We start from the raw sequence: 22,418 nt of genomic DNA on the forward strand, positions 1-22,418 counted from the left end.
CTCATATTTCATAGATAGCCACACCGCAAATTTAGATTTCAAATCACTCTCTAGTTTTTTATTATTGAAACAAAGTTCCAGTATTTTGCACTTTCATGCATACAGTCCGAGTAGCGACTTACAATTGTACAAAACATTTTAAAATTACTCTCTATCTATTTCAAATATTTTCGAAATATAAAAATGGACTGTGATTCATAGAATAGAATGTTTTCTAAGTCATGAACAAACAAGACATTGGAGGAAAGTTAAAGAGAAAATTACTTCCAATCCACTCAAATCTACAGCCGTTACCTGTGTGCCATCAGGAAAATAGCCATCCGCTAACTACCATCAGTTTAGATTTTTATTATCTGTGTGCCATCACCGTTAGCTGACATCTAACACAGTTATACAGATAATACAGTTTCATCCCCTATATGCCACTGAGTTCGAATAGACAAATCTGAGAACAGAACTGGTTCAGATTCACATACCAAACTAGTGCAGTTCATACAACACATAACAACAAGAGATCTCTAACAACAACCCATATTGTCCATAGAGACTCTTGTCCATAACACCAACACATAACTGCAGCCTGTCTAAGTGCAGACTTAGCAAAACACACAAAAGTGCATCTAGTTGTAGGCCACACAAAAGTGCATTCAGTTGTAGGCCACACAAAACAATACAACACAAAAGTGCAGACTTAACAAAATGCATCCACTACAGATTCAAGTCCGAGAGTTTTCTTTTTGCCCTGGTGTATGAGGCAGGGCTTTGCCTTTGAGGTGTCTTGCTTCTAGTAGACATTGCTGGACTATCAGGTAGTAGTGGAATTTGTCTCTTTTTATTTCCTTTTGCCTTCGCCTTCTCCTTCTCTTGTGCCTTCTCTTTTGTTTTCACCTTCTTTGCTGTCGGTTTGGAGGTGGTGGTGTGGATTCAGCTAAGGACAACAAGGGATACTCAATGGCAAGTTGGTCAGGTTGATTTGAGCCATGTCCAGACCTACATATCAGAAGTGTATCTGAGAAAAAGAGTACTGAATAGTCAAAATATCATGTTACTGTTCAAATTGAATTATTTTACCTATGAGAGTTTGAACCAAAGCTTCCTGAGGCACCTTGGCTGCAATAGAGATACAAAATTACAAAGATAGGAAATATTTTATAAAAAATCAGAATGCACATATGGACATATGGATACATGTTTTAAATGATTTGTCGAAGTATGCTTACCTAGGAGGAAAACGCATTGTCTTGGGTGTTGAGGCAGCGATCACGATGGCACTCTCACATGATGGCTCAACATTCTTTTTCCTTTTCTTTGGAGGACCCCTGCAAGGCATGAACAACAATGATAACATGTATAATGGACCCCTTAATATAATCATAAAATCAGAAAAGTGAAATTATATAAGACAACATAGTGCTTACTTCACAGCTACCATAGCAGCTATGTCTTCAGGGTTACCATTCTTACAGTTGTACCAACGGTGACCATATGACTTGCAAATGGGGCACTGGTGTGACCCCTTCTTTTTTGTGCTACTGCCTGCCTCATAACATCCTTTGAACCTCTCATTATGTCTTCTACCAGCTGTAGATTTTAGAAGTGGTGGATGCATGAAGAAGCCATGATCAGATTCTGGCCATTGGGACTTGTCAGGCATGGCAGGGATAAGAGTGTCATACGCAGCTCTAAATGTCTCAACTGAGTAATATTTGTTAACATATTTCTCTAATGGTTCGTTGAGAGATGTAATAAATGCAATTGCATGATTGCAAGGAATACCAGTGACATCCCATTTTCTACAAGAACAAGTTCTTTTGTCTAGGTTGACAACACATTTATAACCACTGCCACCCTTTACAGACACCTCTCCAAGTGTATCCCCACTATGCTGAACATCCATATCTAAGTTAAAGCTTTGTTCTTTCAAGTCCTTAATGATTCGTGGTAGAATAACCCCTTCCATCTTTCTTGAGATTGTCCTCCTAACATCCCACTTCTTCATAATAAGTTGTCGTATATTATCAAGCAAGTCATCCAAATTCAAGCCCTTATACTTCTTAATCCAATTGTTAAAGCACTCGGCCAAATTTTTGGTCACATAATCAACCTTACAATGGGTCCCAAATTGGCTTCTTGTCCATATCCTAGTATGGTTTTGCCTTATGTACGCCATTGCTGCCGGCATAGCTTCATCCATTGTCGTCCAGTGCTTCTCAAACAAGTATGGGCTCCATGTATATGCGGCTGCCCAAAGATGATCATCAAATATCTTTCCACTAAACCTTTTCTTGAAGTTCATGACCAAATGTAACATGCATTCTCTATGTTCTGCATTTGGGAACACTTCCTTAACCCCTGCCATCACTCCTTGTCCAGCATCAGTGCAAATAACTAACCCTTCTGGTGTTCCAATAGCATCTCTAAGCATCTGCATAAACCAGCTCCAATTTTCATTTGCTTCTGAGTCTAACACTCCAACAACAACTGGATACATCCAGTTATGCCCATCTACAGCTATTGCACAAGCTAGTTGTCCTCTAAATCTCCCTGTCAAAAATGTACTATCAATTGCTAAGTATGGTCTGCACCCTCTAAGGAAACCTTCTATGCATGGTTTCATAGCAAAGAATAGTCTATTGAACCGGATCTTCTCATTTACCATATGATTATCAATCACTACAACACTACCAGGACAACATCTTTCTACCTCTTTTTTGAACCTATATAAGTTATTAAAGCTGTTGTCCCAACTACCAAATAGTTGTGTTTGGGCAAGAAGCATACCATCGTACACTCTTTTGTAAGGCACATCTACCTTACGCTTATCTTTTATCCTCCTCTGCAATTCTTTAGCTGTCAACCTTGCATCCTCCATGATCCAATCTTTCACAATTTCACAGACCCAAAATTTAGTTGCATTCTTCACAGTTTTACTTCTTCTTAAACTAGAACAACCATGTCGATGTGGGTTCTTCTTCACCTGCATACACTCCAACAAATACAATTGTTGCTTAAATAATTTCCAATCTAATTACAGTAAAATGTTAGATATCCTAAACCACATAAATTACCTTTATCGTCACGTTATCCTTCATTGTCGAAGCATGTATCCTCCATCTACACCCTTCTTCTCTTTTCCTTGAACAATATGCCCTCAATCGCCCTGGGTCACTCTTTTCAGTGTTAAACTCAAATTCATGGTTTACAACATGCTGAGATAATGCCAACTTAAATGCTTGCATGTTGGGATATATGCTTCCTACACTCATTGGAGGGTCAAGTTTGTCATAACAAATAATTGGCATAGGTGGCGGAGGATCTTTTCCAATTAATCCATCTTCTTATTCATACTCTTCATCACATTCAGATCCAGATTCAGAGCCACTGCCCTCACTAACATTCTGATGAGCTCTGGACACACCCACATGTTCATTATATGGTTCAAGATTTGCCAAATATAGGATTTCGTCGTCCACACCCACATGTTCATTATGTGGTTCAGGATTTGCCAAATAATCATCATCACCATCCTGATCTATGGAAGGTTTGCTAGTACAAGGTTTAGTGGGTTGGCTTGTAGGTTCAGTGAGCTGGCTACCTACCACTAGAGATGGACATGCCATAGAAGGTGTGTCTGGGATATCTAAAACCTCATCAGCATAACACTTTGGGATAGGGACATCATCTGTGGGCTCAGTGTATGTAATGGTCATACACACTACCTTGCTGTCAGCATGTTTGCTAAACATTTTAAGAAGTTCTTGGTCTGTTGTGATTTGTGGAAATGTTTTTTCGACGTTATCATAGTAAAAAACATGAACTATCTCATTGTATCCATGGGGGTACTTATCAACAATTTCTTCGACAAGGTCCTTGAAATTGCAAACATCAGAATCTACAACCTTGGTGATATTAAAGCATGAAAACTCCTTCCGACGCTTTTTAGGATTACCAGTGAGTCTGATTTTCAGCAAGTAACTTGAATTAGGGTCCATCCTGTGAATGGACCCACCATCAAATTTATGCATACTACAAACATCACCAGGTTCTTGGTACCAGATGCTCATGCCCAAAACAAAGATAAATGAGAAGAACTTACCCTGCAAGAAGCCAAAAAGGGTCTACTCTTTGACCTGGTGGCGTCATGTCCTCTGTGATGAAGAAGCCGCCTGGCCGTCGTCGGGATGGAGCCGCCGCCTGGCCGCCTGTCGGGGTGGAGCACAGATTGGTTGATTTCATTTGGTAGGATACAAATTATACAGTGTGATTTTTAGAGCACAGATTGCCTAGTCGAAACAGGTGAACTTGAATAATATCTACTTTCATTTTCTTCTTCAGGGCTGCATAGGTATGAGCATGTACAGGCGAATACCTACCTCTATTTTTCTTTGTTGTTTATTTGTCTCTAATATCCAAATCTTAGTAGCAGTCAATCATCAGTTCTAAGTCTGAACTACAATTGTTTGCACTTTGCAGTAGTCTTAGGAATTTTCTTGTGCCCAGCTCCAGTAAGCTGTTTATTCTGTGTTGAACTTTACCAGGTTCTAATTTTAAGTGAGCGTCTCCACTCGGTAACTGCTCAATTTGATCGTCTTCGGTCCATGCGTTTTCAAGATGCTATTAACATAGCTATGCCAAGGAAGAATCAGAAGAGACCAGAAAAAAACCTGCTGAACCCGCTTGGCCGCCTGTTGGAGTGGAGCCGCCGCCTGGCCGCCTGTCGGGGTGGAGCCGCCGCCTGGGCTCCAGTCGAGGTGGAGCCGTCGCCAGGCCGCCGGTCGGGTGGAGATGTCACCTGGCCGTCGGGGTCGGGATGGAGGCAGTTGGTTTAGGGTTTGGATGTGGAGATCTCTTGGATGTGGGAAACGAAAGGGCCCGAACAGTAGTTTGACGTCGTTTGGTTGCAAACCGACGGTGATGGCACACAGATAATGAAAAATCTAAACTGATGGTAATTAGCGAATGGCTATTTTCCTGATGGCACACAGGCAACGGCTGTATATTTGAGTGGCTTGGAAGGAATTTTTCTCAAAGTTAAACGATCCACCGAAGTCGAAATTCTTTTGTCCAGTACATTTGACAATCTTTGCGTGCGTGTCGGTACTCCCCTCGAACCGACATTTCCAAACTCCACCGAACGAGATTCGTGTTCGGCCCAGCACCTTCCTCTTCCTTCTTCCCCAGCCGAGCGCGCTTCTCCACTTCCACGGAGACAAAAACTCGATCTCCCGGGCCCCACCTCCCCGCCCGCGCGCCAGCGACACGGAGAAGCTTCCGGTTTCCAGCCGGCCCGCCTCCACCGACTCTTCCTTTCCCACCGGCCGTCGAGGCGTCCAGGCGGATTAGCGGAGAGCGTCGGGGCGGCGAGATGTGGGTGTTCTACCTGATATCACTGCCGCTTACGCTGGGCATGGTCGTCGTCACGCTCCGCTACTTCGCCGGCCCCGCCGTGCCGCGTTACGTTGTCGTCACCGTCGGATATGCTTGGTTCTGCTCCCTCTCCATCATCATCCTCGTCCCCGCCGACATCTGGCAGGTCAGATCCCTTGCCGCGTCCCTCTCCCACCTCTGCATCCACCGTCCCGGTTCCGGCCATCGTCGGCCCCGGGCTCCGCCGGTTTGGCTGTCGGTGCTGTTAGATCCACTGGGTGGAGCTCGTTTCGTGTTCTAGTTGCGTTGCAATTTTTGGGTGTATGTACGAATTGAATCACAAACTTCGTGTTGCGGCTGGAGCACGCTTTTGAATTTATGCGTATTGCTACGAATGAGGTCTGAGAAACTAGCTTCACCCGTGCTGTCCATTTGCCACCAGTTCGTTGCAGAGCTCCTACAAATGCAGTGGAAGCCTTGTCCCTGAGGCGAATTGATTGTTACCCTAGAACTAGGAATATTGCATATAATCTGCCTGACTGCAATTATCTCATTAGACCTCTGTTTCTACAGTACTCGAGTCTTTATAACTGAATAACTGATTGCGGTTCAACCCTCTAGTCCTGATGCCACCTCTTCGAAACATCTTCTTTTGTTCGTTGCAGTTATGGAGTTAACCCAGTATCCTGTCAATTCATGAATGTGATTTCACCATTTTTTAGGTTCACACTCTTGAGTAGTTACATTAGCCACAGAAACCAGGTGAAGTAGAGTTGTTTGGCTAATGAGAAACTGTAGCAGCTAACTTGTCCTACTTTAATGTTATGCCACTGCAATTTATATTGAGTCGGTGTATTTAGTAATACCGATTTGAGGGCAAGTTAATTCTTGATGTTCTGTTTAATCTTTCAAAGCTAACTCCCCTTCCCTTTAAAAAAAGACACATGTATCCATTAAAAAATATCGATATATTTATTAGTGGTTACGAAATGTCAAAGTTTATTATCTACTGTGCTGGAAAAATCTCTTTTTATTCTACTGTGCTGAAAAAATCTCCTTTTATACTCTTTTGGTTCAAACCTTCTATCATTTCTATTGCAGACATTAACTGGCAGTGCGAAGGGTGGCATTGGATTCTTTTGGAGCTGGTCTTATTGGAGCACATTTATCCTAACATGGTAGGCTACGAACATGTCTTGCATAAGCTCCTCCTGATGGTTGAATATTCCTAATTCTTACACCACCACCAACAAAATGGTTGAATATTCCTGATTCTTACAACAACAAAGCCTTTTAGTTCCAAACAAGTTGGGATAAACTAGAGTTAAAACTCAACGAAAACCAGAGTCAAGGTTCAAGCATGTGAATAGCTGTTTTCCATGCACTCCTAGTCAAGGCTAAATTTTTAGGCCATCCTTCCAAGTTTCCTTTTACTTCTTCCCATGTCAACTTTGGCCTTCCCATGTCTCTCTTTCCATTGCTATCAGGCCTTAGGATCCCACTATGCATTGGTGCATATGGAGGTTTCAATTGGACATGTCCGAACCATCAATCAGCGTTGGACAAACTTTTCTTCAGTTGGTACTATCTCTAGCCTATCATGTATATTATCGTTTCAGACTCGATCCGTTCTTGTATGACCACAAATTCAATGCAACATATGTATTTTCGCAACACTTATTTAATGAACATCTCATTTTTTATGTAGGCCAACGATTTGCACCCTACCATAGCAGGTCTAACCTTCGTCCTATAAAACTTGCCTTGCTTGCCTTTTAGCTTATGTAGTACCCTCTTGTCATATAGAGTGTAAAATGTTTGATGCCAATTGCCACTTCATCCACATGCTTTGATTCTATGGTTAACATCTTCATCAATATCCATGTCTCCCTGCAACATTGATCCTAAATACCGAAAGGTATCATTCTTGATCACTACTTGACCTTTCAACCTAACATCTCATTCCTCATGTGCAGTAGTGTTGAAGTCATATCTCATATGTTTAGTTTTAGTTCTACCGAGTCTAAAACCTTTGGACTCTAGAGTCTCCCGCCATAATTCCAATTTCCTATTTATTCCTACTTAACTTTCATCAACTAGCACTACATCGCCCGCAAAAAATACACACCAAGTGATATTCCTTGTATATCTCTTCTGACCTCATCAACCATCTTGTTCGACTAGAAGATATGGTCGAACAGCTTGGTTAGCTGTACTATAGCTATGTCTTCGAAACATCTCTATGCCTCAATTGGGATATCCACCAGGACCCATCGTCGTACCCCTTTCATCCTTTTCAATGTCTCTCTAACATCAAAATTTTGTATTTCACAAACAAAGTGCCTATTGGTGTCATTAAAAGAGGTATCTAACTGAAAGATTGTGTCTCCATTCTCCCCATTGAACAATTTGTCAAACTACTCTAGCCATCTATGCCTGATCTCATCCTCCTTCACCAAGAGGTGCTCCATTTCATCCTTAATGCACTTAACTTAGGTTGAAGTCCCTTGTCTTCCTCTCACGGATCCTAGTCATCTCATATATGTCATTTTTTCCTTTCTTCGTACTCAAATGTTGGCAAAGATCCTTGTATGCCCTACCACTTGCCACACTTACAGCTCGCATTGCGGTCTTCGTTACTAGCTGTACTTATGTTGTCCGCACTCCTGTCATGGTATCCATAACACCCTTTTTCTCCTTAATAGCCCTTTGGACTTCCTCGTTCTACCACCAAGTATCTTTAACTTCGCCTCCACTCCCTTTGGTTGCCTCACACACCACTGGGGCCACCTTTCGAATGTAGTTTGTCATCTTTTCCCACATGTTGTTTGTGTCATCTTCTTTCTTTCAAGTGCCATCTTTGATATCCCTTTCCTTGAAAACTTCTAACGCCCCCCCCTTTACCACTTTGTTCTTGCAATCTTGCCTTGTTTATCCCTACGGGCAGTCGGACACACATTTGAAAATAGAAGGCCGTCACCATAAGCTTATGTTTTTGTTCTCTCGAATGCGCAGGAGAACTGCGCCATTATATATATTAAGAAGAAAGGTAACAAGGTCTAAGAGGACCCAAAATTACAAACAAAACAAGAGACTTCTTACGGAGGCCAGACACAAGCATACAAACAAACCGGGTGTAGGGGCTGCCAGGAAGGATAGACCCTTGGCCCCTGCAATTTCCCATCAGCACCTTTCTTCATCCACCTGTCTGAGGATTAGAGACAGGCTGGGAGAACCATTATAAAAAACACACCCCTACCTCAGCTCCGTGCCGGCTACCGCTCTCTCGGTCACGCCTCCATGGCGCCGCACCCACCTGCCCGCTGTGAGCCCGCGAGGCCACGAGGCCGCTCGTGCTTGGCTGCCAATGACAGGCGCCACTGCGTCGGTGTGGCCTGCCAGGCAATGGCCTACCCCTACGGGCTATGGCCAGCGGGCCACAAGTATGGAGTAAAAATGGCGTTCTTTTGATTATTAATTTTATGTATTTCTCGTAATTCAGATCACCTGTTCAGGTTCTATGGAGCATCTATGTGTTACTAACTAGAAAACATTATTCTGGATCCTTCTTGCTAAATAAGTACAGTGTACAGACGCTTAAGGACCTGGGCCTATAAAGCTGGTTGGTGAACACCTTCTGTAATTCAAGAACTTGAACTATATGTTTTTATTTTTACTGGAGATATATTTTTACTTATTTTCTGCTTATATATCAAATGGATGGAAATTATATATTTGTGTTCCAAATTATACATGGTATTACATGTAATTTTTTTTTATTCTCGTCTACCCAAGGTTTAAATCCTGGGTCCGCCACTGCTGCTATAGGTCACTAAATGAGATTATCTCTTCCTAAAGAAAGTGTTGGGTATCAATAGGTCAAAAGTTAACACAAACTCCAAAACATCGTAATTTATGGGTATTTGAAGGGGCCGGGCCTTGTGTCCAAAGTGTTGAGGTGGCTGTTTTTGAGGGAGTGCTTGGTGCTTGGCTGGAGCTTCTGCCCTTAGGGTAGTTCCTGGTCGTCTTTAGTAGTACTGCCAGTTTTTTCCTAGTAGCTGGAGTGTGTTTGGCCTAGTCCAGGCTTTGTCCTAACTGGCCTTATGCTGTGGGGGAGGGACATTTGTTGTCCCCCCCCCTCCCCCCCCTGTACTGATTCTCTCTCCTTAATGAAATGACACACAACTCTCCTACATTTGTCCAAAAAAATATAATAGAGATTTTCAAAACATGCAATCTCCGCCTTGTATACTTCTCCATCATTTGGGCATCAATGCAAGTCTTTTGGCTTTATCCAAACTAGGCTGGAACTTAGGGGGTGTTTGAGATGGCTCCAGGTTCCAGTTCCAATGTGGAATTGTAGTTTATAATATCAATTTAAATAGTTTTAAAAATATTTTAATCTAAATAGTAAACAAAATGACTTATCTAAATGTATTCTAAAGGCTTACAACTCCAGCTCCACGATTTTCTGGAGCACCTAATGACCTGCTCTACCAACTCCGTCAAATTTCCTAGAGCTTGAGCTGTCCCAAACAGGGCCTTAGGAAAACACTGGTATACATTACATGGTCGGCGGAAGGAAAAATGCTGGAAAAAATTCTGTCCCTCTTCATATAGGGCAACACATATTAACTGCTAGATTTTGAGGGTGTCTAATCTTATGCTGAATGTATCGTTGTAGTTTTCTCATTTTCTAGTAGGGTGGCAACTCATTGTGAATTTAGATCATTTGTATAATCATAGTCATGGTTTGCTGGGATCTTCAGTCACAATTTTTATTGGATGCACTAGTGTTTCTTCTGAAGTCTGAACATTTGCATTGATGTTGATATTTCTAAACAAAGCCTATTTTTATGACTTACAGGGCTGTAGTTCCTACTATCCAGGGCTATGAGGACGCAGGAGACTTCACTGTTAAAGAAAGGCTGAAAACTAGCATTCATATGAACCTACTTTTTTATTCAATTGTGGGAGCCATTGGCCTTATTGGTCTCATACTACTCTTAATCATGCATAAAGCTTGGTATGTTCAATCTTTACTTTAGAAAAAATTTACACTACAATCTGATGTCTGAACGTAGCCTTGCAGTGTCACTTCAATATAGTTCACCATTGTGCCTTTGTTATTTTTCATGGTATTGATGCTTCCAAGCTAGTGGTTGTCAAGGCCTAAGGAGGCCCTCGGAGGGGCTGCGACAGCAGCAGCCATGGGCCCTCCAAGGGGGATTAGATAAGGATAGTTAAAGATAAGATTAGAAGATTAGTTGAGATTATTTAGGAGATTAGTTGAGATTATCTAGGAAGGTTATCAATTAGTTCGTTGAGAGTTTTTAGGAGATAAGGATCTCTAGCTAGACAGGGGCGGCCAGCCGACCTATTTATGTAATCAATGGATGAGAAATAAAGTATGCAAGAATTAGAAGGGTTCTCCCTTCTCTTGCTCGGCCGTGGGCAGAGGCTCCCGGCCGACGTTCCTGCCCATCGATACCCCTCTCCAATCCCTCACCGATCTAGCGACCATAACATCTGGTATCAACTAGCTTGGGTTTCGATCCGATCCCATGCCTTCTGCTGCCAATTTTGTGGCATCGTCCTGGCAACCGGCGCCCCCATCTCCATGGACCGCCCCACATGTCACCTTCGTCACGTCGTCCTAGCAACCGGCGTCCCCATCTCCATGGGCTGCGCCGCATGCCACCTTCGTCACGCCATCCTGGCAACCGGCGTCCCCATCTCCATGGGCAGCATCGCCTGCCAATTTTGTCACCACATCCTGGACGCCGACATGCCCATCTTTAGGGACAACGCCAAATTCCGTAACATCATCTTCGTTGACAGCGTCTCCGTCCCCATGGGCGACGCCACTAGGGGCAACCACGGCTCAACAATCACTAGCTCCATCGATGGGGGCCTTGTGGACCAACATAAAGGCTGATCTCGCAAAGATGCAAGCCTCGCTCCGGATGGTTGAGTAGGGGCTGCTGCAAATCAAGCCACCAATGCAACATGAGCAGCAACAGCTGGTGTTGTCCGTATGGCTCCAGACGTCGACGGCTGTGGGCATACAGGCTACTGCTCGTGGCTTCCTTGCACGACGGAGAGTGCGAGAGATGCGCCGGCAGATGCTCGAGGCAGCCTTGGTGACGGTTGACCTCGGCACACGGGGGCGCGACCTCGCCCTGTCGGCCGGCCATCAGCAGCGACACCGGGCCGCTATCTCCAAGTGCGAGCATGGTACGTGTCCCGCGGGCGACGAACTTCAACTCTACGGCAGCAGCATTAGGGAAGGTACTCCCTTCGTCATCGGCAAGGGCGCACTGTTTAGCGCCACCAGATTCCGCTACCGGCCGCCATGAGGGCGCCTCCGCTGGTTATTGTTGCGACCTATTCCAGGTGCCCGTCCATGTGCTCCCCTTTCGTCCAGATGGCGTCCATGGGATCCAAGTGGTTGCACACATGCAAGTCCAATGCACGGAGGGTGTCCGCCTTATCTTATGGGGTAAAAAAAATCAGATCCGGAATAATAAGATAAGCCGAGATGTAAAAGGCTTATCTTCTAGGTGTATGGTTTTGGGTCAAGTAGACTCGGTCTTTGAGCACCCGTCATGCTGCAGCTCGAGGACGAGCTGCTTGTCCAGGAGGGGTATAGTGTCAAGGCCTAAGGAGGCCCACGGAGGGGCTGCGACAGCAACAACCATGGGCCCTCTAAGGGGGGTTAGATAAGGATAGTTAAAGATAAGATTAGAAGATTAGTTGAGATTATTTAGGAGATTAGTTGAGATTATCTAGGAAGGTTATCAGTTAGTTTGTTGAGAATTTTTAGGAGAGTTTTAAGGAGATAAGGATCTCTAGCTAGACAGGTGCGGCCACCCGGCCTATTTATGTAATCAATGGATGAGAAATAAAGTAGACAAGAATTAGAAGGGAGAAACCCTTCTCTTGCTCGGGCGTGGGCAGAGGCCCCTGGCCGACGTTCCTGCCCATCGATACCCCTCTCCAATCCCTCACCGATCTAGCGACCATAACAGTGGTGAACTGTTTTGCTGAAACATCTATATAAGATTAGATAAAAAAACAGTTTGAAACATTATGTTTAGTGTCTAGATGTTGTAGATTAATTTTCCCTAAGTTTCTGTTGACTGCTCTTTGTTGCCTAGCCTGAACTCGACTAGTTTTTTTTGGCCTTGTATCTCATAATCACTGGTCATGTCAGCTGTGGAAGGCTAGTTGCTCTGGTCTATTGTTTCCCATGTGGAGGGGCAGGGTTCTTCTGCCTCCTTTGTTCAGTTCCTGTTCTCTCTCTTCATGAAATGATGCACAATTCTCTTGCGTGTTCGAGAAAAAGAAGTTTAGTGCCTAGATTAGTGTTGCACAATCACATTTGGTTCATGAGATGAATAAAACATAATCAGTGGTTCTATCGAGGTACTGCATTTATTCCCAGTGAATGATGCTTTGCTTTCATCCCCAGTGAGTATATTTCTTCTGAAACCAGCTGTCTGTTATACATGTATCTAGTAGGGCGTTTGACCTAAAATAACTTTTCTTGACAGGGATGGTGGTATTGTGGGATTTGCAATGGCATGCTCAAATACCTTTGGATTGGTGACTGGTGCTTTTCTTCTTGGTTTTGGGTTAAGCGAAATTCCAAGAAACATTTGGAAAAATGCAGACTGGTCTCACCGCCAAAAAGTACTTTCTCATAGAGTTGCCAAGATGGCTGTAAAGCTTGATAATGCCCATCAAGAGTATTCAAATGCAATTGTTGTATGTATATTTCATAATGTTTTAGCAATAACATGCAATTTCTTCAATGTTTTTGAATTGATGGTCAATTTCCAGGTTGCTCAAGCTACATCAAATCAAATGTCAAAACGTGACATTTTGAGGCCTTACATGGATATTATTGATAACATGTTGTCTCAAATGGTACTGCTGTAATCTGCGAATGTGTTAAATTTAAATATTGCTATTATATATGCAAAATATCTTATTTTTTTGCCCCTCGCAGCTGCGGGAGGATCCAGCCTTTAAACCTTCTGGTGGTAGATTAGGTGAAAATGATATGGACTATGATACCGATGATAAATCGATGGCCACACTTCGTCGCCAACTCAGGAGGGCTCATGAGGAGTACTATAGGTGCAAAAGGTATATTATAGGATAAGTCATTGTATATATTTATTTAATAATATGAGGTTATGGACTGTCAAATATGACACATGAAGGTTTGTGAAAAGCCAGTAAGCAGTAAATACTAGAATATAGACCAAATAATAGCATTAAAAGTGTGACTGGTGCTGCACTATTTAACCATTTTTTAAGAATGCTATCATTGTGCAGTGAGTATATGACTTGTGTCATGGAAGCCCTCAAACTAGAGGACACAATAAAAAATTATGAACGCCGTGATGCTAATGGATGGTGAGTTTATTGATCTTATATTTGCAGTGTAATCTCGCTTCTTTAAAAATATTGTGTGCATGTATCACTTCAAATCTTATAGGGATCTTATTTTGTCCCATTCGATTATATTTACATGATGATACATTTTGAGAGCTTGTTTTTTTCCTTTTGTATCTTAGTGCTGCATTTGTCAAACAAGTTATGCCAAGTGATGTATGTTCATCATGAGGGAGGATTTAATGTGTAAAAAGAGCAAATTTTGTGCTGCCTGTACCGTTATTAGTTCAACAAAAGTTTTATACTGCAAGCAATACTGCTGACCAAGAATACTTGAATGTTGGCGAATTGTGCAATTGCTATTGATGCTTGTGCTTGTCAACTTCAGGAACTTCGCATATATCAATTATATTCTTAGTAACTGCTTGGAAAACTTTGAGCAATTTGTACTGCAAACAAGTTGTGCTCATCCAGGAACTTTACAGACATCAATATTGTGTGCACCTAGCACTTCAATCTTATAGTATGTAGTATTGGTTTACTTCTTTTAAACAGGAAATATGTATCAAGTTTTAGTGAAAGTCGCTCGGGCACACTTGGATCAATTTTGGACACTATCGGTATTCTTCTTACCTCCACTGCAGATCTCTTGGCTTTCATAATTCCTTACAACAAGCATCTCAGTTCAACTAGATTCATACTTTCTTGTTAAATTCGTTAATTCTTACATGTGGTTAAAATTTGATGGAGCTGACTCGAGGATACATTGTTACATTCCCAGAGTTCATTTGGTGCTGTATACTGAGAAAGCAGCTTCAAAAAGCATTTGCTGTTATCCTTGGCTGCATGTCAGCTGCTATACTGCTGGCTGAAGCTACTTTACTTCCAAGTGGTGTTGATCTATCTCTCTTTTCTATTCTTATAAAAGCTGTAGGAAAACAAGAGGTTTTAGTTCAGGTAAGGATCTGAACACTTTATGTAAATACTTGCAACTGATTTTCTACCTCTCCAGTTTACCAAAAAAACTTTGTTACTTGTGAGGATGACTACCCCTATCTTGTCCCTCTTCAATACTTGCTATCTTGTCTTAGCTATACAACAACAACAAAGCCTTTTAGTTCCAAGAAAGTTGGGGTAGGCTAGAGTTGAAACCCAACAAAAGCCACAAATAAGATTTAGGCACATGGATACCTGTTTTCCATTCACTCCTATTCAAGGCTAAATCTTTGGGTATATTCCATTCTTTCGAGTTTCGAAATTCCTTTTACTGTCTCTTCCCATGTTAACTTCAGCACCCCCTGCCTCTATTCCTATTACTATCACGACTTAGGATCCCACTACACACTGATGTCTCTGAAGATCTTTCTTGGACATGTCCAAACCATCTCAATCGGTGTTGGACAAGCTTTTCTTCATTGGTGCTACCCCTAGCCTATCATGTATATTGCTGTCATCCCTTCTTATATGGCCACAAATCTAGTGCAACATATGTATTTCCGCAACACTTATATGTTGAACACGACGCCATTTTGTAGGCCAACATTCTATCTTGTCTTAGAGATAACATTAGATAATCTATTTGCATAGGACACAACAATCATGTTCATCTGTCACCTACTCATTAGTTAGATTTCAAAGAAATACATGTATGTTTTTTATATGTGACTATAATTACTAAGCGACACTTGGAGCATGTGAAATGAGTGACATTCTTTAACTCTTTTTCACTATTGCCATATCACGAAAAAATCACCCTTTTGTTTTACTCTGTTATAACTTCATAATTTTCAGTTTTTTTGGTTATCTTTATGAACTTAGATTTGTTCACAGGTTGCTGCTTTTGTCCCCTTGATGTATATGTGCATTTGCACATATTATTCATTATTCAAGATTGGCATGTTGATGTTCTATTCTCTGACTCCAAGACAAACCAGCTCTGTCAGCTTGCTTATGATCTGTTCGTAAGTTTTAATGCTTTTTTTTTATGCTTGACATGTTTCTATTCCAAAGTCACTCCACTCAGTTGAGTTATGCACCAATTTTTATTTTGCAGAATGGTTGCAAGATATGCACCTCCTATTTCTTATAACTTTCTGAATCTCATCCGCCTTGGTGGCAATGCTAAAACTACATTTGAGAAGGTAATAGTTGTGTTTTTTTGTTCTTTATTGTTTGTGATATATCTATATCAATCGTGTACATGAGCATGCCTTATTACTTGTCACCTGGAAGAGAATGGTTTTTGGCTTCTCTCTTTCATTTATTTATTACGTTTTCTGTTTACCATATAGAAAATTAATCCCTAATCGCTGACAAATTATCTGTTTCAGAGAATGGGGAACATTGATGATGCAGTTCCTTTCTTTGGCAGAGGCTTCAACAAGATCTATCCACTGATTATGGTTGTTTATACACTATTGGTTGCTAGTAATTTCTTTGTTCGTGTGATTGACTTTTTGGGAAGATGGAAAAGGTTCAAGTTCCAACGTGAAGAAGAGAATATAGATGGTTTAGATCCATCTGGAATGATTATTCTACAAAAAGGTAAGGGCTCCACAGATGTTGCATCCGGGGAACTGGAGTTATTTTATTTCCTAAGTTTCCTGAAGGACTTCAGTTTCATACTTCCATTGATTTTCTTTGCTAGTGAAAGGCGAATCAGGATCCTGAATTATGATTGTCGATGATTTTCCTAGCTTTTTAACTGGGAATGAATATTTGTGTAACTACTGTTGAATTGTCGCTGCAAAATTCATATTAGTTCTTCTGAAAGCATGATTTGCCTAAATAATTGTTTTTTTCTTTTTGTCCAGAGAGATCTTGGATCGAACAAGGGTGCAAAGTGGGCGAGCAGGTTATTCCATTGGCAAGGAATTTCAATGGTGTGAACGCTGATATTGAATCACAAAATGTGCCATTGGTGCGTAGAATGGTTCCTTCATTTACATGGGAGATTAAACTTCGGTTGTTCTCTTTCAGGCCTTATTCGTTTGTGCTGGATTGGTGGGTCGGAACGATTCCTAACTGGATTGCTTCTCTAATTTATATAAACTTTGATTAGCTGGAACGATTCCGGGTGCAATCCGACACAAACGAACAAGGCCTCAGTCTTTTTGAAACCCTCTCTTCTCCCTCCTTTTGTGAGTTCAAAAATTGCTATAGGATCAATTTTAACCCGTTGGTTATGGAAATCAGTCCAAATGACAACCCTTGCTCCCAAAACCAGTTGGGTGACGTAACATTTAATGAGGTTACATTACATCCTGTTCAGACTGATCTGACATTTGGGGACAAAGGAGGGAGAAGAGAGAGGGGATGGGGGGTAGATCGTAGACGCTTCCTTGCTAATTTATGTAGTCCTGCGCTGACTGGGTGCGCCATCCATTTCAGCAAACCCTGAAAACTGAATCGGACCAGCATGGTTAAATTAAGGTGGCCTTTGGGAAGGGGGTTATTTGGAGCAGTTCTATTTATCAAGTAAAATATTTTATGGATACTCCCTCCATCCTTAAATATAAAGACTTCTGAATTTTTTGGATAAATTACGCAGCAACGAAGAAGTTGTGTGCCCCTTCTTAAATAGACAGGCGGGCTCTCGTTGGCTTAAGTTCTGGCTATCTTTGGGCTAATCCGTGGCATAAATGGTTGGTTTTAATAAGATTGCACAGGTCAGTTCTCAGAAGTCCTTATATTCTAGGATGGAGGGAGTATGTCTTAGTCTAGGGATAATTTAGTGGGCGAGATGGATTGATATCTTCTTTAGCCTTGGGTTATTTCCAGCTGAATTTTATCTTTTTTCCCTACTTAGTACCTTCTGGTTTCTGTTTCCATTTGACTACTGTGTTGTAGGTTGAAAACACTGTGGAGATGAAAGTAGGGGCAACTTCTTCCAGAAATGACGGGAGAGCTGGCCAGTTGAAGTATGCAAACAACAGGGAGACTATCGCCAGCAAATACACTTCTATTAGAGAACAGAACCGGCAGTCAGGGAAGGTAGTGAGAAAGGAAATTTCACCGAACTCTATATCTTTGCTCGAAGAAAGAAATTCAGAGCAGGGGTCCAATGCTGGTGTACCACCAACTGGTGTGTCTGCAACATGGGCCTCGATGAAGATTGGTTTTCAAAATTTCAAAGCAAATATGGGTTCTAAGAAGTTTCTTCCTTTGCGCCAAGATCCAGGATTTGTTCCAAATTTGAATGTCTCTTCACCAGAATCTCTTGATGACATATTCCAAAGGTTGAAACGGCGGCCTGCAAATGTGCCTGTGGATTACCTTGACGATGACGATGATGACAACATAGGAGATACAGATCTTCATTTCCAAGATCAATGAAATAGGTTGTGATATTCTTTTAGGTTTAGAATATGCATACACAGAAAAACTAAAAGAATTGGTAGCAATAGATGTTCAAAGGAAGATACAGGATGTATAGATCTGATGATGGTTTGGTGTGCTTCCTGGAAGCTCATGACGCCTGTCCATCTGGAAAACTGCAAAATGTAAGTACGATATGATGACAGCCTTTACAGAAAGGTTTGGAATTCTCCCGCCGAAAAGGGTTGGGACTAATCTACTACGTACCACTATATTCAGGTAACCTTGTTGGTTTCTCTCACCTTTTTTTTGGAACTGTATTGGAGATGCTGATATGTGATGGAAGCCAAAAATTGTAAATGTGTACCTACAATACCATATGAAAATTAACGTGCTTGAGTTGTAACCAGTAAAAACATACTATTGAATCTATACTTGATCGGGAGGATACAACCCAAAGTGTTTGTGTGTGACGTCAGACATGTATTTGATGGTATAACTTGTGGACACTTATTGTCTGATGCTTGACCTAAAAATACCTATCTGTACTGCATTAACTGGTTATCTTTCGTAGGGTGCACGTGTTACAGTAATAGGGACGATCAAAGGCACAACACGAATTAATAAAATTCACTGCCAGCAGGCATGAATATATTATAAATAGGATTTCATAATCGTACTAAGGAATTGGGGATGATGTAACAGAGAAGATACGTCTTGTACATAAGCATAATATAGATTAATCATCTATTATTAAAATAAAAAAATTGAAGCCAGTCGCCACCAGTAGCCCCCGCTCCCTCCCTTGCCGCTGCCGGAGTGGGCTCGCCGGCAAAACATGTGCGGGTCCTGCAAGAGACGGCGGCGGCGGGGCGTTCATGTCCGTTTCCCCCTTCCCATCGCTGTCTCTGTCCGTCAGTCAGAGCTTGATCCAAAACCAAAAGCTAGGACATTCCGAGCGGCCACTTCCAGCATTTCGAGCGGCCGCTTCCAGCAGCACCTCCCCCACCTCTCCGCAACAGTGCAGAGCATCTTCGGAGTATGGATGGCCAATAATCACGAGGCCCGCGAGTTCGGCACGAAGCCCACTATTTGGTCTGATCCGAGCTCGGTACGAAGCCCAGGCCGACCCGTTTAGGCCCGATGTGGGCCGGGTTTAGATAGGGAAACGAGCCCGCAGGCTTAGATGACCCGTCCTGATTTTCTAATCGTGCCTGACGGGCCGGGCCCAAAACGTGTCGGCGCGGCCCATTTCGTCATCTCTACTCCGGAGAGGTGCATACTAGTTGTTGCGGGCTAGGAGGCAGGAAGCCCTCAGCCAATGCGTCGCGCTCTGCAGCGTCCTAGATCCGGCGTGGCTTCTTCGTCCCTAGACGTTATTACTACAACACCATTCACCCTTGTCGCCCCTCCTCCCCATCACCGTAGCTGCGTCTGGTAGCTGGCACGACATGCTTCGGCGATGCCCCATCTTTCTTGCGTCGTCAGCGGGCATCCTATATATCCGGGCCCTTAATGCCAGATCCACCTCTTGCAATGCCTCGATATCTTGACTGTGCCTCATCACCTCTAGTCAATTCCAGCCCTGGAGCCATGGCCACCTAGTACCCGTAGAGCGGGTGTCGTCGTGGTCATGCCTGTCTGCTTTCAGGACGGCATGCGTAGGCTATTGTCGCGATCTTGGGTTCGATTTGGTGCGAGTAGGTCCCGGGCAAAAGCCTTCCTGACGAGTTCGTTGGGACGACAACGACGACACTTATGAGAGTTGTGAGCCCTCTTAACGGTGTTGTTGTGAAACCGCTCCATTGGATTGTATGGTTGGTTGCTTTGTTGTGCTCTCGATGGCTATGACTAGTCCTCCTCATCCTAGGTGCTCGGGCTTGACCCCTGTCTCTTCCTCGCTATAGTTATCCAAGGCCTATGCACTAACCCTGATGTTCTTTGGTTTGGTGTAACTTCGCGACGACTACCTTGTTGGCCTCGGGTGAAAGCCCTCCTAGGCTCTTGGGCGACGGTGGCTTCGATGATGCCTTGTGCGTCATTCACCTTGTTGGAGGTGGGCCCTATGGTTTGTGGTCGCCTTTGTTGCTGGTTTGCTCTTTGACTCGGTTGATGCTCACTGTTGGCGGCCTCTTCTTTGTCGTCGGACTCCTTGTTTAGGGTGCCTTCGATTTTTTTTGTTGAGGGTGTCCATGCTTATTCGCCCTCCCTCCTTTGTGGCTTCATCCTCACAAAGGGTGTTGGATGGTGGTTCATGGAGATCATATGTGCTGTGAAAAGGTGTCTTCATCAACTACAAGAGAGGTCGACGGATTCCAACGAAAATCATGTATGATATGCTTCACCCTCTCTTAGCGCTCGTCTCATTTGGCGGTCCCTTCCAATCATGCAATGACTTCCATCTGCAAGTTATCTATGTTAACAAGCCACACCATCTGCTAACATATACACCCTCATCAAAAATTAAAAATAAATTCACACAATACTTAATATGTGTTTTATATATGTGTCTACATTCACTATCATCTATTTGAAGATAAACATAAAAAGTAAGAGTTAAAACAAATAATAATTTAGAACGAAAGGAGTATATTTTTCCCTATGTTAGCATAGCACATTATCCAATAAAATTTATTTGCATTTCTCGCAGCAACGAGTATGTTTCTAATTATACTAAAAATTGAGAGTACAATTATACCATTGTTTATATTTGTGTCTAGGTAATAAGAGATATTCCCTCTGTCCAAATTAAATTTCGCTATATGTCGGGGACCATAATTAGGGGTACCCTCAAGGCTCCTAATTCTCAGCTGGTAACCCCCATCAGCATAAAGCTGCAAAGGCCTGATGGGTGCAATTAAGTCAGGGATCAGTCCATTCGAGGGACTCGATCACGCCTCGCCCGAGCCTAGCCTCGCACAAGGGCAGCCGACCCCGGAGGATCTCCGTCTCGCCCGAGGCCCCCCTCTAGCAGCGAACATATTTCCGGCTCGCCCGAGGCCCTGTCTTCGCCAAGAAGCAACCCTGACCAAATCGCCGCACCGACCGACCAAATCGCAGGAGCATTTAATGCAAAGGTGGCCTGACACCTTTATCCTGACGCGCGCCCTTCAGCCGACAGAGCCGAAGTGACCGCCGTCACTTCGCCACTCCACTAACCGGCCTGACAAAAAGACAGCGCCGCCTGTGCCGCTCCGACTGTGGTGCCACTTGATAGAGTGAGGCTGACAGGCAGTCAGGCCCGGCCGCAGGCACCATAGGAAGCTCCGCTTCGCCCGACCCAGGGCTCGGACTCGGGCTAAGTCCCGGAAGACGGCGAACTCCGCTCCGCCCGACCCAGGGCTCGGACTCGGGCTAAGTCCCGGAAGACGGCGAACTCCGCTCCGCCCGACCCAGGGCTCGGACTCGGGCTAAGCCTCGGAAGACGGCAAACTCCGCTCCGCCCGACCCAGGGCTCGGACTCGGGCTAAGCCCCGGAAGACGACGAACTCCGCTCCGCCCGACCCAGGGCTCGGACTCGGGCTAAGCCCCGGAAGACGGCGAACTCCGCTCCACCCGACCCAGGGCTCGGAGTCGGGCTAAGTCCCGGAAGACGGCGAACTCCGCTCCGCCCGACCAGGGGCTCGGACTCGGGCTCAGCCCCAGAAGACGACGAACTCCGCTTCGCCCGACCCCAGGCTCGGACTCCGCCCTGGCCTCAACCGACGGTCTCCGCCTCGCCCGACCCAGGGGCTCGGACTCGACCTCGGCCACGGAAGACAGACTCGACCTCGGCTTCAGAGGAGCTTCCACATCGCCCAACCTAGGTCGCAGACCAGCCACGTCAACAGGAGGCGCCATCATCACCCTACCCCGAGCTGACTCGGGCCACGGGGAACAAGACCAGCGTCCCATCTGGCTCGCTCCGCCAGATAGGCAATGATGGCGCCCCGCATACTCTGTGACGACGGCGGCTCTCAGCCCCCTTACGGAAGCAAGAGGACGTCAGCAAGGACTCAACAGCTCCGACAGCTGTCCCTCCGCCAGGCTCCAGCACTCCTCCGACGGCCACGACATCACACCAGCTGGGTGCCAAAATCTCTCCGGCTGTACACCTGGATCCTCTCCTTACGCCTATAAAAGGAAGGACCAGGGCCCTCTTAGAGAGGGTTGGCCGCGCGGGGACGAGGACGAGACAGGCGCTCGCTTGAAGCCGCTCGCTCCCTCTCTCGCGTGGACGCTTGTAACCCCCTACTGCAAGCGCACCCGACCTGGGCGCGGGACGAACACGAAGGTCGTGGGATTTCCACCTCTCTCACGCCCATCTCCGGCCACCTCACTTCCCCCCT

The 22,418-nt window shown here is 44.1% G+C and overlaps 2 protein-coding genes across 5 annotated transcripts; one reads left to right on the forward strand and one right to left on the reverse strand.

The window, feature by feature from the left end:
• Positions 1–444: 444 nt before the first annotated feature.
• On the reverse strand, positions 445–4,313 carry LOC103627763 (uncharacterized). Of its 2 annotated transcripts, XM_020538697.1 has the most exons (7): positions 4,097–4,199; positions 3,069–3,160; positions 2,782–2,977; positions 1,419–2,544; positions 1,221–1,319; positions 1,072–1,110; positions 445–990 (listed from the first exon to the last, which is right to left on the reverse strand). In XM_020538697.1, exons 2-7 carry the CDS (start codon positions 3,090–3,092, stop codon positions 885–887), a joined length of 1,590 nt encoding a protein of 529 aa, XP_020394286.1. In that variant the 5' UTR covers positions 3,093–3,160; positions 4,097–4,199; the 3' UTR covers positions 445–884. The 2 variants fall into 2 exon arrangements, with proteins under 2 accessions (XP_020394286.1, XP_020394285.1); XM_020538696.2 differs by having other exon boundaries at positions 1,419–2,977; positions 4,097–4,313.
• Positions 4,314–5,001: 688 nt separating this feature from the next.
• LOC103627764 (LMBR1 domain-containing protein 2 homolog A) lies at positions 5,002–18,549 on the forward strand. 3 transcript variants are annotated; one of them, XM_035959319.1, is made up of 15 exons: positions 5,114–5,533; positions 6,469–6,545; positions 6,855–6,948; positions 10,235–10,393; positions 12,924–13,137; positions 13,213–13,299; positions 13,382–13,521; positions 13,714–13,794; positions 14,329–14,393; positions 14,555–14,730; positions 15,604–15,734; positions 15,827–15,914; positions 16,104–16,317; positions 16,587–16,693; positions 17,623–18,549. In XM_035959319.1, exons 4-15 carry the CDS (start codon positions 10,314–10,316, stop codon positions 18,106–18,108), a joined length of 1,869 nt encoding a protein of 622 aa, XP_035815212.1. In that variant the 5' UTR covers positions 5,114–5,533; positions 6,469–6,545; positions 6,855–6,948; positions 10,235–10,313; the 3' UTR covers positions 18,109–18,549. The 3 variants fall into 3 exon arrangements, with proteins under 3 accessions (XP_020394287.1, XP_020394288.1, XP_035815212.1); XM_020538698.2 differs by lacking the exon at positions 6,855–6,948 and having other exon boundaries at positions 5,002–5,533; XM_020538699.3 differs by lacking the exons at positions 6,469–6,545; positions 6,855–6,948 and having other exon boundaries at positions 5,099–5,533.
• The last annotated feature ends 3,869 nt before the right edge of the window (positions 18,550–22,418 follow it).

Source organism: Zea mays, chromosome 5, assembly GCF_902167145.1.
Source record: "Zea mays cultivar B73 chromosome 5, Zm-B73-REFERENCE-NAM-5.0, whole genome shotgun sequence".
NCBI lineage: Eukaryota > Viridiplantae > Streptophyta > Magnoliopsida > Poales > Poaceae > Zea > Zea mays.

Bases quoted from the DNA above. Each gene is read 5' to 3' on its own strand.
- LOC103627763 (XM_020538696.2), bottom strand. From the start codon at position 3,092: ATGAAGGATAACGTGACGATAAAG. The intron at 2,978-3,068 runs GTAATTTATGTG...GAGTGTATGCAG, and splicing joins AGGATAACGTGACGATAAAG to GTGAAGAAGAACCCACATCG. The intron at 1,320-1,418 runs GTAAGCACTATG...CATGCCTTGCAG, and splicing joins GCTGCTATGGTAGCTGTGAA to GGGTCCTCCAAAGAAAAGGA.
- LOC103627764 (XM_020538698.2), top strand. From the start codon at position 5,366: ATGTGGGTGTTCTACCTGATATCACTGCCGCTTACGCTGGGCATGGTC. The intron at 5,534-6,468 runs GTCAGATCCCTT...TTTCTATTGCAG, and splicing joins TCCCCGCCGACATCTGGCAG to ACATTAACTGGCAGTGCGAA. The intron at 15,915-16,103 runs GTAATAGTTGTG...TATCTGTTTCAG, and splicing joins CTAAAACTACATTTGAGAAG to AGAATGGGGAACATTGATGA.